At 44.7% G+C, this 17,628-nt stretch overlaps 2 protein-coding genes across 3 annotated transcripts; one reads left to right on the forward strand and one right to left on the reverse strand.

Annotated features, from left to right (window-relative positions):
- Positions 1 to 292: 292 nt before the first annotated feature.
- Positions 293 to 17,603, reverse strand: rassf4a (Ras association domain family member 4a). Of its 2 annotated transcripts, XM_067236741.1 has the most exons (11): positions 17,257 to 17,597; positions 11,077 to 11,145; positions 10,691 to 10,766; positions 4,377 to 4,498; positions 3,862 to 3,947; positions 2,651 to 2,844; positions 1,978 to 2,079; positions 1,816 to 1,867; positions 1,424 to 1,545; positions 1,028 to 1,125; positions 293 to 764 (listed from the first exon to the last, which is right to left on the reverse strand). In XM_067236741.1, exons 2-11 carry the CDS (start codon positions 11,127 to 11,129, stop codon positions 695 to 697), a joined length of 975 nt encoding a protein of 324 aa, XP_067092842.1. In that variant the 5' UTR covers positions 11,130 to 11,145; positions 17,257 to 17,597; the 3' UTR covers positions 293 to 694. The 2 variants fall into 2 exon arrangements, with proteins under 2 accessions (XP_067092842.1, XP_067092844.1); XM_067236743.1 differs by lacking the exon at positions 1,978 to 2,079 and having other exon boundaries at positions 17,257 to 17,603.
- On the forward strand, positions 12,012 to 14,185 carry LOC136943428 (interleukin-8-like). Its single transcript, XM_067236745.1, has 4 exons — positions 12,012 to 12,101; positions 12,392 to 12,521; positions 12,700 to 12,780; positions 13,357 to 14,185. The coding sequence occupies exons 1-4, from the start codon at positions 12,032 to 12,034 to the stop codon at positions 13,463 to 13,465; spliced, it is 390 nt and encodes a 129-aa protein (XP_067092846.1). The 5' UTR covers positions 12,012 to 12,031; the 3' UTR covers positions 13,466 to 14,185.
- Positions 17,604 to 17,628: the final 25 nt, after the last annotated feature.

The raw sequence follows: 17,628 nt of genomic DNA on the forward strand, positions 1-17,628 counted from the left end.
GGAATACACACAAACACACCTACACACACACACGTAAACACACACAGCAACTGAACTCATGAGAACTGGCTGACTGCGAGGGTCACTCACAGAACAATACTCAACTCTAGTCCAGTCACTGTGTAAATACAGGAAATAATAAAAGGTTCTGTTTTTTTATGTTACATAGTGTAATGTGTCTGTGTATGAGTGCGTGTGTCAGTGTGGATGTTTTAGTTTTTACTGTACTTATACTTTTGCATATATGTATGTAAATAGCAACAGGTTCATTTACTAATGGATGGACAACACGACAAGGACACAGGATTTATTGTATAAAACCATGTATTCCATGTTGTAATATTACAAATATTGCTACTTGAGAATATTTTATTTGTACATACTGTAACAACACTACTATTAGAGTAAAAATATAAAAACAGGTAAAATAAATGCACAAGACAAGTTTATAACCTTTTCAAAGTTCATAGGTGCAGACTATGGTTTTACTGTAAGTGTAACTATAAAGGCCAACAAGTTTATAACATTCGCTACAGTAAAGTATTTTAAAAACTGCTGACAAATAGTGTGCAAATGTTTCAGTAGTATAACCATCAGCATAGTTATTTTCCACACACTCTTACCACACACATATACGCTTGCATACATACTGGCACAAAAGTGTGTGCACACACACACACAAACACACACACCCTCAGACCAGGTCAGCTGTGCCCGGGACACCTTCCAGCTGCTGTAATATCATGGACTTCAGAGCACTATACCTGGAGAAGAGAGAACAGACATATTAGCTGTAGGCCTCTTATATCATTCTCTCTCTCTCTCTCTCTCTCTCTCTCTCTCTCTCTCTCTCTCTCTCTCTCTCTCTCTCTCTCTCTCTCTCTCTCTCTCTCTCTCTCTCTCTCTCATTAACTCATAAGCTTCAGCTACACAAAATGAGGTTAACAGGCTTGATGGGCAGCTTCCAGCATCCCTCCCACTCTCACCATGCAGTGTTGTTAGCTAGCTACAGAAGACAGAGACTCACTTCCTGGTTAGTCTGGAGATCTCCCTCTCCTCCTCCTCTTTTAGTTTCACAACAAAACTGTCCAAAACAGGCATCTCAAACTTGATGTACTGGGCAACCTAGAGAAAGATCAATTCAGACATGTTAACATGACACAGACACGTACTTTCCAGTTGTTTCTCTTCTAATAATAGTCTGGTCCCAACAATGACACCCTATAAATATAGAGCTTGCTGCTAGAGCCCATTGTTACAACAGACCCTAAACAGGAAGTCGCTCTTACTCAGCTTTCTAAAATTACCCTGTCTATTGCTGCAGTGTATTGTAGAATTGTCCAAATATATTCAGACAAAACAACAAAATGGAGGTTGTGTTGGTTGAGAATGCAGTGGGGTTGGAGAGTTGAAGGAGACTCACGTCATATGTGACCTCCTCCCCCAGGTCTGACTCCATAATGAAGATCTTGGATATCTTCTCGCAGGGGCCGTATAGAACACGGGACACCAGAGGGTACCCACTCTCCCTCAGCTGGCTGCGCTCTGAAGGACCAAGTGCAAGCTATGAAATGCGACATCAACACACACACCTGTGCTTTCCGTACACATACACACTCGTGTACTGACACAGTTCACTCGGAGACAAACACACAGACACACACACATCCACACACACACACACACACACTTATACACACACACACACACACACACACACACAGACACAAATATATACAGTTCACACACCCACACATACTGTTTGCATAAACACATGTGGAGGCATGCAGACACTAACACACAAAGAGATCTTACCTCCAGTCTCGTGCACCATGTAGAGAACAAACTCGTCAGCTTGATTTTCCACCTACCGACACAAAAAAATGGAATAATCACTTGTAGTACTCAATGTGGAATCATGTATTCCAACCAATTGTGACAATACAGTACTGGCCTGACCCCTGACCCCTGGCTCACCCTGAACTTGTGTAGCAGCAGGTTGAGGACCTGGACAGTTGTCATGGTGCTATTGACCCGTACGTTTGTAACCGACCCAAAAGCTGGTGTAAACACAGATGTCTGAGGGGAATCAAGAGAACACCCCCCCCACACACACACACACACACACACACACACACACGCACACACACACACTTGATTAATGTCACAGGAAAGAACACATTCATTAGCAGCATCTGGTCAGAGATGCTGGGTTAGTGGATTTAAGGGCTGGAGAGGGGGGTGGGGGGTGGGGGTGAGGGGGGCAGGACACCTTGATCATTAACTGCAGGAAACCCCAGAGGCATAGGAAAAACCTGGAGCTCAGCCCTTTAGAAGCACATCTTAGTGTGTCTGATAACACACGCTCTCACACACACCCTCTCTCTCTCTCCGGCTCTCCCATACACACACATGAACATAAACACACACACAATGTCCTGGAGGGCTGGGGTCAGTGTGGGGCTGGGAGATGTACAGTACAGGACAGTAATGAGCGGACCAGAGGACAGGCTATTGTGAAGCACTCATCATTCTCCCAGTCACATCCGTACAGGAAGCCACGGCCTCTCTGCACCTGGTCATGTGTCAGCAACCAGAGAGATACACCAGCGTGCGTGTGTTCAGTGCGCGCGGACAGGGTGTGTGTTACCTTGTGGTTGTAGAAGTGTCCGTTGATGGAGTATCTGTGTGTGCGGAGGCGCTGCATGTCCTTGGCGCTGTGGCTCTTGCACCTCCTCCTCAGCACTCCCACGAAGGAGGCGTCGCTCCTGGTCCGGAGCAGCTGGGGCACCTCCTCCTCCTTCTCTTCCTCACGCTTCTCCTCCACAGCCACGCTACCCCCCACTACCAGGACACACACCCACACCGTTTTGTTTGCAGACTCACGTACTGTATCAGTTGAAACGGTTGAGGTATTTATAACCGGGTGACGTATTCCTCCGTGCTAATTTCTATGTTTCAGACAACAATGATCAAGATGATGATCAGATGACTATCAGCTGATGCCGATGGCTGACTGTCAATTCAATGCTTCCAGAGTCTGCCATCTGAAATATAGTCGTCTATTGATGTATCACCCTTTGGTTCATTCATCAAGTGACCTATACTTGGCGTTGACCCTCTGTGTGTTTAGTAGAAGTTACATGGTACCCTCCGGTCATAGACTACAACGTCTCATTTAAGGTTTTTGAAAGACATACTTTTTAGACAAAATGTTCTATGATGTCTTCTCCTGGCAAGAAATACAAAGGACAGCCTTTCTCATCAATGATCAGTAATCCAGAATTACTGATCCCAGAGGCCAGGGTATAGCTCAGGGGTTAGAGCATGTATATGAAAAGCAAGAGGTACCATGTTCAAATCCCCCCCTTGTGTATTATTATAATCTGGATAGGATTGACCTCCTTTCAATCTTCCAGTTGACATGGGTAGCAGAGTAAGCTTCATCTGTGTGTGTGTGTGTGTGTGTGTGTGTAGGTGTGTGTGTGTGAGAGAGAGAGAGAGAGAGAGAGAGAGAGAGAGAGAGAGAGAGAGAGAGAGAGAGAGAGAGAGAGAGAGAGAGAGAGAGAGAGAGAGAGAGAGAGAGAGAGAGAGAGAGAGAGAGAGAGAGAGAGAGAGAGAGAGAGAGAGAGAGAGAGAGAGAGAGAGTGGGTGTGTGTGCACATGTAGGTGTTTCACCTCATCTGTAATCTCAGATCTCAATAATCTGCCAGTTGTCTGGTAGTGTCTGGTGTCACGTGTGTGTGTGTGTGTGCTTGTGAGTACTCACTGGTTAGGGCTGTCACGTGTGTGTGTGTGTGCATGTGAGTACTCACTGGTTAGGGCTGTCACGTGTGTGTGTGTGTGCATGTGAGTACTCACTGGTTAGGGCTGGCCCATTACTTCGGCCCAGTATGTTGTTGTTGGATTCTGAAGTTGGCTGCATTGACAGTAGGGATCTCTCATTCCTGAAAAAACAACACTACGTTCAGGCAGTGTCAAGATAGTCAAAACTATAGTAAAAAAGTCTAGATTTAGCCCATGTTAGGGTTTTAGGGTCAAGCAGTATATATAACCTTGTATTTATAAGGTTGGGAATCCTGCCTAAACACTAAAGGTAGGACAGGTGCTGTCTCGCGGCTTGTTTTCATTCTAGATAACACTTCGGCTGTTACCTTGAATCAACCCTAATCTGATACACGTGTAGGAGGAAAGCACAAGAGGGGGAGGAGCAATACTAATAGCCTACTAATGAGGAAACACACTTTAAAAGTAAAACCAAATTCTAACCAAAAGTCTTTCCACAATGAAAATAACAGAGAGGCTGCGGTACAGGTATAAGGTGTGTGTGCGTGTGCGTGTATGTGTGTGTATGTGTATGTGAGTTGACGGTATACCTGTTGACTCCTGGGCTGCCGTAGCAGAATCGTTCATTGTCATCATGCATCTGAAGGCGGATGGGTCTCCGAAGACCCCAGTAGATGTTCAGTAAACCCTCCAGAATCAGCTCACCATCTTCCTACACTCCCCCCCCACACACACACACATACAGAAATTCGAATTTGCATTATACACACACAAACACACACACACCCCCACACACACAAACACACAAATTAGAATTTGCATTATACACACACAAACACACACACACACACAGTAGAATAATAATCCTCAGTGTTCCAGTATCAGGGGGATATCCTGCTGGTGGGGAGCCAGCAGCTTCAGTGTAAAGCGTACGTGCGGGGTGGGCCGCATCGCGGGCGCTAGATCAACCCTCAGGTCTGGGAGGGCCGGGGCTGGGGTCTAACCTGCCCTGCCGTCCAGAGCTGAGGTCATGTCTGAGCAGAGCGGCGGCCATGACTCACGCCTCCCATGTGCTGCTGCCAGGCACGTACGAGATGCGGCTACCTCACGTACGGAACGCAGGCGTGCCTGCCGGCCAGGAACACGTCATGGGACTTTTCGTCCAGTCACAATGCAGACCAGTCCTATACCAGCTGAGGGCCCGGTACGATGGGTCTATTTATATGAACTTATATCAAGCAGTATTATAGAGAAGGAGAGCACCAAAATGGGGGGGGCTAGGATGCTAACCCAACTGTGATTGCAGTTGGAATGACTGCAGTCTGACTGACGAACCGGAAATTGTTCCCTGAGCTAAAGTCTTGCTGTAACTACCCAGGGTGTCTCCAGAAATCTGGGGCCCTAAGAAGCAGCACTATTGCCATTAATTACCACAACCAGGGTACCACCTACACTCATATTTTATATATACAGCATATATACTTCCATTTTTGTATTTATGTTTGGAATGACAAACCAGCCATTAAAAGAGCTGCTCTTGGTACTCAGCTCAGAAAACACTAGAGAGAAGGTTTGCTACAACCAGTAGCTACAACACCACCAAGCTGAGCCACAACACCACCTGGCTCTGACACGTCTCATCACAGTATCAGCTCTTTCTCATCACCACAACCCCAGATTCCACTCGTCCTTCTCACCCAACAAACTCAACAAAAACAACCTCAGATAGTGGCTGGTTGATAGGTCGGAGCGTAGATAAACACGCACACTAGTACACACACACAAACACTCACACTGCACACACACTTTTACTTACAACTACCCACACACATTTATCCCAGACACACACACACAGCAGGTGGCAAAGTCAACTCCAATGTGCTTAAAGGCTAAGAGTAAGATCCTGGGTGAGTCGAGATGGAACGAGAGTCATGTGATCAGACACAGGGCCGATAACAGGTCACATAGGCTTAGATCAATGTCATAGGCTTCTGCCTGTTTCCTCCAAGGCTTGTTCATGTTCAATCCAATTAATCGAGGATGTTGGAATTTGTTACGATATTTATATCATTCCGTTGACGTGGATGCTATGGGTGACATAACATGAAAAGGTTAAAACCTATGAATAAAGCGGTATTTTCTAGAATGAATAAAATCCATTCAGAGCATCTAAAGTGTAGCACTTTGAAATGTTTCCTAAATATAAATGCATTACAAATACAATTATTATTATTATAAAGAGGCAAAAGTGTCAACTGTTATACAAGAGAAGATGGCGAAGAAAAAGGTCAGGACCAAATGAAGCAATTCGTTTGCAGGGGTTTTCTGTATGTGATTTTTTAAGACAATGTGTAATCCAGTTGTGTGTGTACGGCTGTGTGAAATGTGTGTGTCCATGTATGTGTGTGGATTTGTATTTTGTGTGTGCTCCCAAGGCCTCATTGTTACAAAATGTAAACAGTCAAAGCAGCTGCACCACTGAACCTTGGTAACCTACCACTCCTGAGTTTCCTGAACACACACATACACACTGTAACCCCCTCCCTCTACACACACATACCACACCCACCCACAGTTACTCCCTCAGCAAGGTCAGCAGCTATATTTAGCAGCCTCAAGCCTCAGCCTTGGCTTGCCCCTCGTCACCGTGTGTTCATATAAAAGCTCCTGCCTGTCCCCTGAGCTGAACATCCACACACGCACCCGGCAGAGCAGACATAGCTCTCTGATCGTCAGCACAGAATACAGGGCGACTGCTGCTCCTGAAGACCGAGATTCAGAGAAACACAGTGGGACTGAACAGTTATCTTGACCGTTAAAACAAAAGGTGAGTACACTTTTCAGAAACCGTACAACAGACCTGTACCTCTAAAAAGCTTGACCCAGGAATCATCTTTAATTCTTTTTGACTGCAGTAGTAATGTACTAATGTTTAATGTATCATCACAATACAGACTTATTATTAGTTTATGTTAAACCAATAATGTTATGCTAACCCTATTAAACATGGTGTGTCAGCTACATATGTTGTCTTTAGCCTTGAATTTTAAACTACTTAATTTGACAGAGTAATATTGAGCTTGAGAGTGAACAACAGTTGAACAACAGTCCCTCTCTAACCTTGCTCTCCCTCCTCTCTCTGTTCAACAGAATGAAACACAGACGGCTGCTCCTGTCTCTGGACCTGCTGCCCACAATCACGGAGACCCTGGAGGACTCAGCTGCCTTGGGGGTCCCTACCCACCCCTCCTCCCCCTCCTCCAGTTCACAGTCCCAGGACGAATACATGACCAGTATACAGGCTCTGGCCTCCTGCCCAGTGCTATCCTCTACCTGTGGCCCAGTCAGGTTTCAGAAAGTGCCTTCCATCCGTCTGTTCTCCAAGCCCCAGGGAAGACACTCTAATTCGGCTTCACTGCCACGCGCCAATCCCCACACACACCGGACTCCCAGAGCCTCTGGTCTCAGTTTAGCCAGGCCTGAGGAGATGACACCGTGGCAGGGCAGAGAAAGAGGCACCGGGGACCCGGTGGACTGGCTGTTTGGACAGAACCAGAACCAGACTCAGACTCTGAGAAGGACCTGTGGAGAGCCGTGTCTGAGTCCGACCCTGGCCGCTACTCTGTGGGTGCTGTGATGCAGAGCCGGGACCCGAAATCAGCAAGTCCTCATAAACTGTTAGTCTGACTGGAAGTCTCTCAGCACGACATGTCCAGATATCAGGCAGGAAGGGTCTTCCTTACAAGGAGAGGCAGTTAACCTGTCACCTGTAATGGGAGGAGTTTGGTAAAGAAAATTGAGACTGGAAAATGACTGGAAGTTAGAACTGGACTTTGATGGAGCAGAGGAGCTTTAAGATCCACTATGAGCAGAAGGAGTTGTATTTATTTGTTTTGCACTAGACTTTTGTCTTCTCGTTTACTTTCTTCAACAATGTTAGTTAGTGAATCTTTGTATTTTTGTAATAAAAACGTTCTTTAGTCATGCCGCTTGAGTTTTCTGTGCTGTAATTGTAAATATAATATTTCAGCAACTATGACAGAGGACCTCATACACAACACTTGAAGAACATTAAATTAACTGTTCAAATTAACATATAATAATTGTAATAATAATATCTTAATTAACTTCCATGAATTAACATATTATTAAATACCAATAACCCCTCCAACTCAACTGAACTTATTGAACAAAGATTTGGACAGAGCCTAAGCAGAATGATGGAGGTGTGGGTAGAGGGAACAAGGAACCAGAATACAGAATTATAGTTCCATGCTGCCCTCTAGTGGTATATGGAAGTGCTTGTCACCTGCCCTCTAGTGGTATATGGAAGTGCTTGTCAACTGCCCTCTAGTGGTATATGGAAGTGCTTGTCATCTACTGCAGTTCTCAGAGATCACCTGAAGAGGGGGTTGCATGCCTGCATTACGCTTAGAAAATCGAATCACATAAGTTGAGGACATAGAATCGCATGGATAGAGCGATGGAATTTAGTATTCAGTTCATTTTAGAATTTAGTTCAATTGTTACTAAAAATAGAAGTGAAAGTTTTACAGGTGAGTTTTACAGTGATGTACAGGTGTCCTAGAGAAAAGGATATCTGTGACGTGTTTGCTGCTCAGATGTGTTAAGTCCCATGAGAACCTGAAAGAGTCATCAACGCTCACACACCCTCCCATATGCACCGTGGGAAGCACACCTTGTCTGTGTGTGTCTCTCCCTGTTTGTCTGTGTGTGTCTCTCTCTTTCTGTGTGTGTGTGTCTGTGTGTGTGTGTCTACATGAGTCAGTCCCATGATACCCTTGAGCGGTTGGCTGACAGTCAACTTGCAGCACCAGATTCTGACAGCAGCACATCACCGGACTGACACAAACTCACAAGAACATAAAGCAACAGCAGGCTGTGTAGACAGTTGGGGGGGGGGGGGGGGGGGGTGACTGTCTTTCCTACAACTCTCTTCATCTTTCAGGGAATAATTAGCGACTAGGTCTTGTCATCACTGCAACTGCAGAGATACGAGTTCCCAACATCAAAACTCCCACTAGCACCGGGACTGTTTAGATTTTATTGATGTCAGTCCAGTGTATGAAATATGTAGGTATTTGGTATGAATTGGTAATTTGGTATTGGAATGAACACTGTAATTATCCTGCATGTCCTAGTTTTAGTATAATTGGGTCTGACATGGTTTAAACCCAATTCAAACAGACCAAACAAACCGTGGTTCTAGTAGTGAAAGGGGTGTGATTCCCAGGAGGGGGGAGGGGGCATCCCTGTCTCTCTGCTGGACTGCTGGGGTCACAATGCAGGGGTCTAAGGCTCTTTTGTTCCTCATCCTGGTTCTTGCCCTTACTCTGGCATCCTGTTCTATACATTTGAGCAATATTATGAACGTATCTGTGCTCCTACACACACACACAAACCGTCGAGCATTTGGTCAGTGGTCCGAAGGCCAGTTCACCAAAGCATCTGTCAAGTTCATTGTCCAAACCAGTGGCCTGTGTTTGTGTGTTTGTGTGTGTCTGTGTCTTTGGATCTGTCTTTGTCTAACTTCAAGGTCAATGCTCTGTTCTCAAATCAGGCACACCCCTTGTTGGTGTGTGATGATGTGTGAGTGTGTGTTCATGTGCATGTGTGTGTTTGTGTAGATATGTCACATCTCTTTGGTCAGTATCCAATTCCCAGGAAGTCCCCTTCCTGGGAGAGCCATGACCTAATATGGTGTCTGCATGCAGGAATCTGTACACACACACACACACACACACATTAACTACAATACTCATTCTCTATCTGGTTAACCATATTTACATGCAGTAAGGGGAAACTCCAGACCACATTTTCCAATTAAAAATAGGTCCAAAAACCTCAGAACTTCAGCTTGTCCAAATCACACCACCTTAGTATTCTTTCTCCTGTCTCACACAAATACATGCCTGTCTCCAGAAGCTACATTGCTCCCATATTGTTGTGCTACATACCATAGTTAAGATTCTCAACTCCACAAGAACTGCTCATCAGAGCAGCCGGTTAAACTGCTCTTAATGTTTACTTAACTCCACTTGCAATTTCGGAACTTTCACTGTAGCTCAATTAACCTGGCACTTCCTGGTTTAGGTTACCTACACACATGTTTTTGTCACACCCTCATTCGTTTCACTTGTTGGTTTGTCTCCACCCCTCACCAGGTGTTCTCAGGTTCCCCTCTTGTCATCGGTATTTAACCTCTGTTCTCTGTTCTGGCAGTTGCCAGATCGTCTTGTGCTTCACAGTCGTTTCCAGTGTTAATAGTTATTCCCGTTTCTCGTTTTCTGTCTTCACGGTTTTGATCTCTGCCTGTTTAGCCCACCGACCAACGAGCCTGCCTGCCCCAGTGTACCTCTGCCTTGCTACCTTGTTGCCAACCTTTGCTTGCCCCTGGACTATGGTATCGCTTGGTGCTATCAAATTAATTATTCTACTACAAACTACCCTGCTTCCTGTCCGCATTTGGGCCCACTATCCTGCATTGTGTCCGTTTTAGGGATCCAGAGGCTGTGTTCTAATTGCACTGTTTTATCCCAACCACTGAAATATTGTCATGGCCATTTGCTACTTATATGCACTATTTGCATATTGCTTTGAATACAAGTGTCTGCTAAATGAATACAATGTCATGTTTAACCTCAGTAACAACCTTAGATGATGGGATGAAGCAGTCATGGGAGCCGAGGCACTAACCCGTTGATAGACGCAGACACACTCACTACACCACGCACTTGTGAAACTGGCCACAGTCCTTTGTTTCATTACCACATTGGCTGGAAGCCACTGGCCACTCTTTCACAAACTGCCAGCCAGAAAGGTTTCCAGAACATTCCATGTGCAGACTGAGGTTTTTGGGTGAGGTAGCTCTTATCCCCCCTACCTCTCTGGCTCTCAGCTGGAAGCTTTTGCCCTCATGGTAACAGTTGTAGGTCCTCAGGAGACTGAGGACATCTGACCTGGACAGAAACACAGAGAACACAACATCAGCACACAAACAAGGGCACTGGGGTCACCATTCCAGAAAGTCTACAACAAATCAATGATCCTACCCCCATCCTCCACATATCTACAACCAGGGTCATCAACAAAACAGTTAGGCCCCATGAAAAGATTCTCCACAGGGTCGCCTTCAAATATGTGTTAAGTGGGGGCCATGTCAGCCCCCACTTAACACATTACCCCCCTGAACATTTCCTCCTTCTAGGAGGAACATGGAGCAGTGTTAAGTAAAGATGAGCTGTTAACACTTGACAGCACCAGACTCACTTAGGAATGATCTTCTCCTGGTTTAGTTTCACAAACATCTGGCCAGCAGCCATCCCGACAGACACACAGCTGGGGAACACAACACAAGTCATTTTAAATGTTATGTCTATGCAAGAGTCTACAATCAAGACAGATGGCATGAATATTTACATTTAAATTTAGTCATTTAGCAGACGCTCTTATCCAGAGCGACTTACAGTAAGTACAGGGACATTCCCCCGAGGCAAGTAGGGTGAAGTGCCTTGCCCAAGGACACAACGTCAGTTTGCATGACCGGGAATCGAACTGGCAACCTTCGGATTACTATCCCGATTCCCTCACCACTCAGCCACCTGACTCCCTGAATGAATGTGAATATTCCATCCACATTCATTCCAAAAGGACACAGCCAGGACTTGTCCTGGCAGCAGTTTCACTTTGACTGTGACCCCTATTATTCAGAACCGGTAGATTGAGAAGAAATCACATGTCCCGAGAGACTCCCCCCCCATAACTCCCCCCCCCCCCCCCCCCCCCCCCCCACACACACACACAAACACACACACATACCCCCGGGACTCAGTCCGGGCGCATGATGTACCCCCTCAACCAGCAGCATTTCCTAGGAAGAAATCAGTATGTCTGCATTTGGCAGCTTGTTGTGCAGACAGGGGACTTTTGCTGTATTAAAAGGCACCACAAAATGGCCCACGGTGGACAATATGACGTTAGGACTTGGAGATGGGGGTGTCCGGTGACAAACTGCAATGGCCTTCAACAAAAATTGTCCTAAACAGCCATGATCCTGACATCCTGAAGAAGGACGACTCATCCTGAGGTATTTCTGAGCGGGAGAGTGGGGGAATTCCGGAGAGTGGAAACTCCAGTATAGAGAGAATTGAAGAGGAGGAGCTTGTGGGTATAAAACAGAGCCATAAGCGGTTGAGCTCAGTCAGTCTCAAGCTCAGCAGTCAGTATGGAGTTCCATTTCCTCTCTCTTCTCGTTCGCTTTGCTGCCCTGAGTCTCTGCTGTCTGCTGGTCACAGGTAAGCCACTTTCGATATTTGTCTCCAATACTCTTATCTCTTTTTTATCTTTATGGATTCATTTTACACCTTCACTCTGTCACTATCTTTTACAGACCATTACTTTCTCTGAAATATCAAACTGTGTACCCATTTACCTTCTCTTGATCTTTCTCTTTCTTTTTGCCTGTCTTGATAGCCTACATTCTAAATTTCAGTCAAGTCCTTGTACAGTATAATCCAGCGTCTAACTCACATGTGGAGACCTAAGTTTTTATATTTGCTTTCCTTTGCGTTTTGTGTGTTTACAGTGGAGGATGCAGAGAGCACATTTGTGCCAGGAAGGTGTAATTGCCCAAAGACACAGATGACTGTCAGAAGACCTATGACACACCTTGCAGTCACCCTCAGTAGTCCCACCTGTGACAACGATGAAATAATGTGAGTACACATACGCACACATGCAGGTACAAAATATCCACACTATATATATTTACAGTCAAATATACTTGTGCATACACTTGCACACGTGCACACTGAAGCTGAATCTCCAAGCTGCTTGACATAGTGAACATTCAAAAAGCCGGTGATAATGTGTGTGTGTGTGTCTGTGTTTCAGTGTGGTTCTGAGGAACAAAGCACAAGTTTGTGTGAATCCGACAGGACGTCTGGGGAAAAGACTGATCCGTTGCTGGAAGAGGTGAGAGACACACTATGGTTGCTGGTTGACACACACTGACACATACACACACGCTGTAGATAGACACACATACTAGATTTTACACTTATAGAGTGTAAATAAAAAATACAAAATACACAATGTAAATAGACTTAAAGTTGATTAGATATACAGCTAGCAGCCATGAAGACAAACACATGCAGCACAAACACTAAGTTTCCAACCCTGGTGTCTAGTTGCATTGAATGTTTTCACTTCACTTTCCCCTGCCATTACAAGGGCACTACAATCAACATACACAACAGCATGTTTTGCGTCTTTTTAATTCAGAAATACCAATATTGATCTAATATACATATTATATTCCTAATATCCATCCAATATTGGTCATATGTATGTAAAATGTGCACACACTAAAAACTAGAAAAAGTTTGGATGAAACTAAAAACCACGCTGTACTTTTACTTGACAAGCAGAAAAGTCATGATGTTACCTATCTGCCTACACCTTTGTCTCATCGACTAATAACCGCCCCTTATCTAAAGATAAGCACCAACAATGAATTGTTGTTAAGTTTGTGTGTATGTGTGTTCTTAGGGTTACTAAGAGAGGTCTGGACAAGACGAGGTGTCTGAAGAGGAAAAGGATTCAGGGCACTGGACAGAAGAAGAAGAGAGGTCAAGCTAGAAGCCTTGCTGCATCCTGAGACTCCAAAAACTACCCCAGCCCTATCTGGCCTGAAAAACTACAACTGCCATGGGCCTATTCTGAGGGAACTATAGCTTCAATGAAGGACAGAAAGACTAGGTACTCTAGTCTCAGGCTGGATAGGAAAGGTCCGTTAACGGACAGATAAATTGTAGAGTAAGCTATCAATGACTTCCAAAGCTAAATTATGGATTCTCTTTAAATACATTGTTTGGCAGTGCCCATGCATTGAGCTCTCTCAAACAGGACTGTCAGTTTTGCACCCCAACACTAAAACACTCTGCAAATGTTACCAGTTACTTCAAATTGCTAGACTTAACACTAAAACAACAGTAGCTTTAAAGAAACAAAGGCAATGTAAAACAAATAAAGGTCTTGATAAAAAAGCTGCTCAGCTGAGACCAGGAGACGCAATTACTGATGAATTCACTGCTGGGTGGTGAACAGAACTCATTGAGCCTGTAGTCATTTACAAAGATGACGTTGTGTGAATTTACAATTGTAAACATTTACATTTTACATTTAGTCATTTAGCAGACGCTCTTATCCAGAGCGACTTACAGTAAGGACATTCCCTCCGAGGCAAGTAGGGTGAAGTGCCTTGCCCAAGGACACAACGTCATTTGGCACAGCTGGGAATCGAACCATTAAAGCTTGTTTAATGTTTGTGTATTTTTTCTATCATGCAATTTTGTAATAAAACAATGTATTTTCTCAATAGTGTGTGCTCTGTCTTACTGCTTATCCAGAATGTGAGAGGTCAGAAAAAAAAAACTTTACAGTGGTTAATTATCAACAGACATGAATAAGCTAGTAGTCAGGAACAACCACTATTATCTCACAGTCATACCCCTTCATTGCTGAACAGTGTCTCTTTGTTGTTAAAACACAAAAACAGATTTGTTCCAAAATCTTTGATCTTTTGCATAGGAAATAATAGCAACCGTTTATGTTGGAAGGTATAGATGTGTGCAGTCAGAATCTTCAGGTGGTATAAAGCGATGTGTGTGTGTGTGTCTTTGTGTGTGTGTGTGTGTGTGTGTGTGCATGTGCGAGTGCATGTGAGATGGAAAATAACTGGATAAATTATATAAAACAAAACAAGGTGGCGAGGTTTCCTGTAAACCATGTGACTGAGCTCTACTTAATATGGGCATAAAGGAAGCAAAGTGAATGGGAACTGGGACACACAGGGCACAGAGTAGACATCTGAGCACTCACTTCGCCCATTGTGACCCAGGCAGGTGTGTTCAGAGCATGGCTGCCTAATACGTCCGTCCTGTCCAAGTGCTGCTCTGAGGCTGGCAGAAAGAGAGAAACTGCCAGGAGAGTCACTGTCCATTCAATATCTGCTACTGGGTCTAAGAGGGGGAGAGGAGGACTGAGGAGATCATCAAACTGGAAACTTTCTCAAATCATACTTCATTTCCAAAGCCCTTTTTACAATCAACTGGCTGTAGCCCACAGATCAGCACCAATGACCAACATGAACCTGAAGACAAGGAAATACTCCCAATAACTAGAAGAAATGGAAGAGAGCTAAGGGGTATAAATGAATTGAGGGATCCCCTCCTCCAGAGATGGAGGTCATGAGAAGGACAGAAGAGGGGAAGGAGACGTAGGAGACGTAGGAGGAAAGGAGGAAGAGAGTGGAAGGAAGGAATGGAAGGCTGGTGAAGACGGGGATGAAGCAGATGAAGGGAGCAGGAACAGATAAGTGGAGGTGAGAGGTGCGACTGGAACGAGAGGTTTGTGTGTAAAGTCAGATAACAGAACCAGAAGCTGTTCACTTAGGGGTAGAGGACTACTCATGCGTGAGTGGTCAGAGGGTGATACTGAGGCTTTTAGTGGGGTTAGTGGAGGAACACACACACACGTACACACACAATGCATGCCACCATATATTTTAACCCAGTGTGACCCTGCAGCACGCAGGTCTAGATCTAGAGAATAGTTACCTAATACTACAGCTCTCCTGTTCAGACCTGCGCTGAGGGCTAACTGACAAGAGAGTCACGGACCATTTAATGCCAAGACCAGGCCTTACAGAGGAGGGCAGGAGGGGAGGGGAGGAAGATGAAGAGATAGGTTGGGGTTTTTAGAAGAGAGGGTAACAGAATGGGAGGACCTTATGTGAAGAAAAAAAGATTCTGAGCCAGAAGCTGCCTACTAAAGTGATAGGCAAATGCAACTATGGAATGATACTGTCACCTAGTGGAAAAGAGCGCTACTGTTAAATGTTTATTTCTGCTAGTAGGAGCAGGGACAAAATTCTACATGCAAATGCAATCCTAATTGGAAACTAGTCATCTTAGATTCTCTACTCATCTCTACTTAGACAGACTCAATACAATACAAGGTCAACACAATGTGAAGATACTGATTCAATAATTATTGTTATTTTAACTAGAGAATTCCTGAGCTGTGTGTCTAGTTGTCTTTGCTATCATTAGTTCCTCTTTTTGGGAGAATCCCTCACTGGGTTCTGTTAGCTCTAGAGTCAGACCATCACCCATGTTACTGGGGTGCAGCAGTCTACAAGACACCCAAGGTGAGGTCAATCTATTAACCCAGCTCAGTGACGACCTAAATCACAACATTTAGCTCAGTGACCTCCGACCCCCTAGAGACAGGCTGACATTACCAGGGGAGACTGCTGAATCTGACTGCCATGCCTGGCGTGCGAGTGTAACCCAGCTTGATTCAGACAGGTCGATAACAACATAGCAGAATAATACATTTTCGTAAACAATAAGGGAAGTATGAATATTCCATAAGCACATCGGTCTGTCACCATCAATATGAATTATTTAGCCGGGCCACCTGGCCTCCAGACATAAAGCTCTAATGAAATTACAAAAGGACAGGGTGGCACAGACCATTTGGGACTGACTGACATTCTCCTCATGAGAATAGAATAAGGAGCATCAGGCCTGAGGTTTTGGGAAGCTCTTGGTGGGCTGTGAGTCATGGTGAATACTTTAAGAGGGGATGGAAGTTCTATTCTATTCTTTTCTATTCGCTCCCTCTGTGGACAAGGACAAAGGGACCCTCGGCCAGCTTCAGATAATTTATTGGCCAATGACACCAAGATCCATACAAATTTCAAAACATCAGGTGCAGCTGCGGCCAGCTCGTCAGCATAAAGTGCTGTAAAGACGCTGTCCGAAGAGACGCAAGATACACACAACATCGAAAAATGTAATACAAGTTAAAACATGTATATTGATATGGTTCGGCAAAGTGTGTGCGTAGAAAGAGAAGAAGAGTAAGAGAGAGAATGAGAATGAGAGAGAGAGAGAGAGAGAGAGAGAGAGAGAGGGAGAGAGAGGGAGAGAGAGGGAGCGAGCAAGAGTGAGTGAGTGAGTAAGAGAGAGATAGAGAGGGAGAGAGAGAGAGCTGAAGCCGGCTCATTCTTTTGTGTAGCCCACTATTTCGGTTGAGTGGTTCAGAAAACATGAAAATGATAGGAGAGTTAGTAACAATGTTAACTATTAACATGGCCGATTCATGAACTCATTTAGGCATGAAAGGTATTTTGTGACCGTTAACTAGGTCACTATAGACGTACAGTCCTTCCTTCCACCTTTGGTCCCAGTCAACTTTATAGGAAATTTAAAAGGCACAACGCACATTAAACAATTTCAACATTAGGCATCGGAGCACGCAATCAAAATTGAGCTCAAATCAAGATGTTAGGCTACAACGCAAAAAAAAAGAAAAAAGAATTAACCTAACGAACATAGCCTAAACATAATTGCAGCGTAGGAACTGTGAACAAGAACTTACCATCACCGAGGGAGAATATAAGTAGTCGTCCCAACGTATTCTGGTGTTTGATTTGAAATCCACGTATATCAGTCTTCACGCATTCTGGACCCTGAGGGGCTGTTTCAGGAGACAGTCTTGGAACAGGGATGAGAGTGAGTGGCAGCCGATGAAGCGAACGGTGAACCTCACTGATAAGCCAAACCCAATCAGTGTGTCTGTGGGCGGGATTTATGGAGCCCGGCTGCATTTATGTTTCTCATCTAAGGGATGTGTTATTGTAACCTGCTACAGTCTCACGAGAAAATATTTGTTTTTCTTCTTACAACTTACTGAAGGACGTTTTTTGGTTCTCTTCACGTGTGGAAGACAAGGAGGGGACGGTGTTGTGTA

This window comes from Osmerus mordax, chromosome 5 (genome assembly GCF_038355195.1).
Source record: "Osmerus mordax isolate fOsmMor3 chromosome 5, fOsmMor3.pri, whole genome shotgun sequence".
NCBI classification, from domain to species: domain Eukaryota; kingdom Metazoa; phylum Chordata; class Actinopteri; order Osmeriformes; family Osmeridae; genus Osmerus; species Osmerus mordax.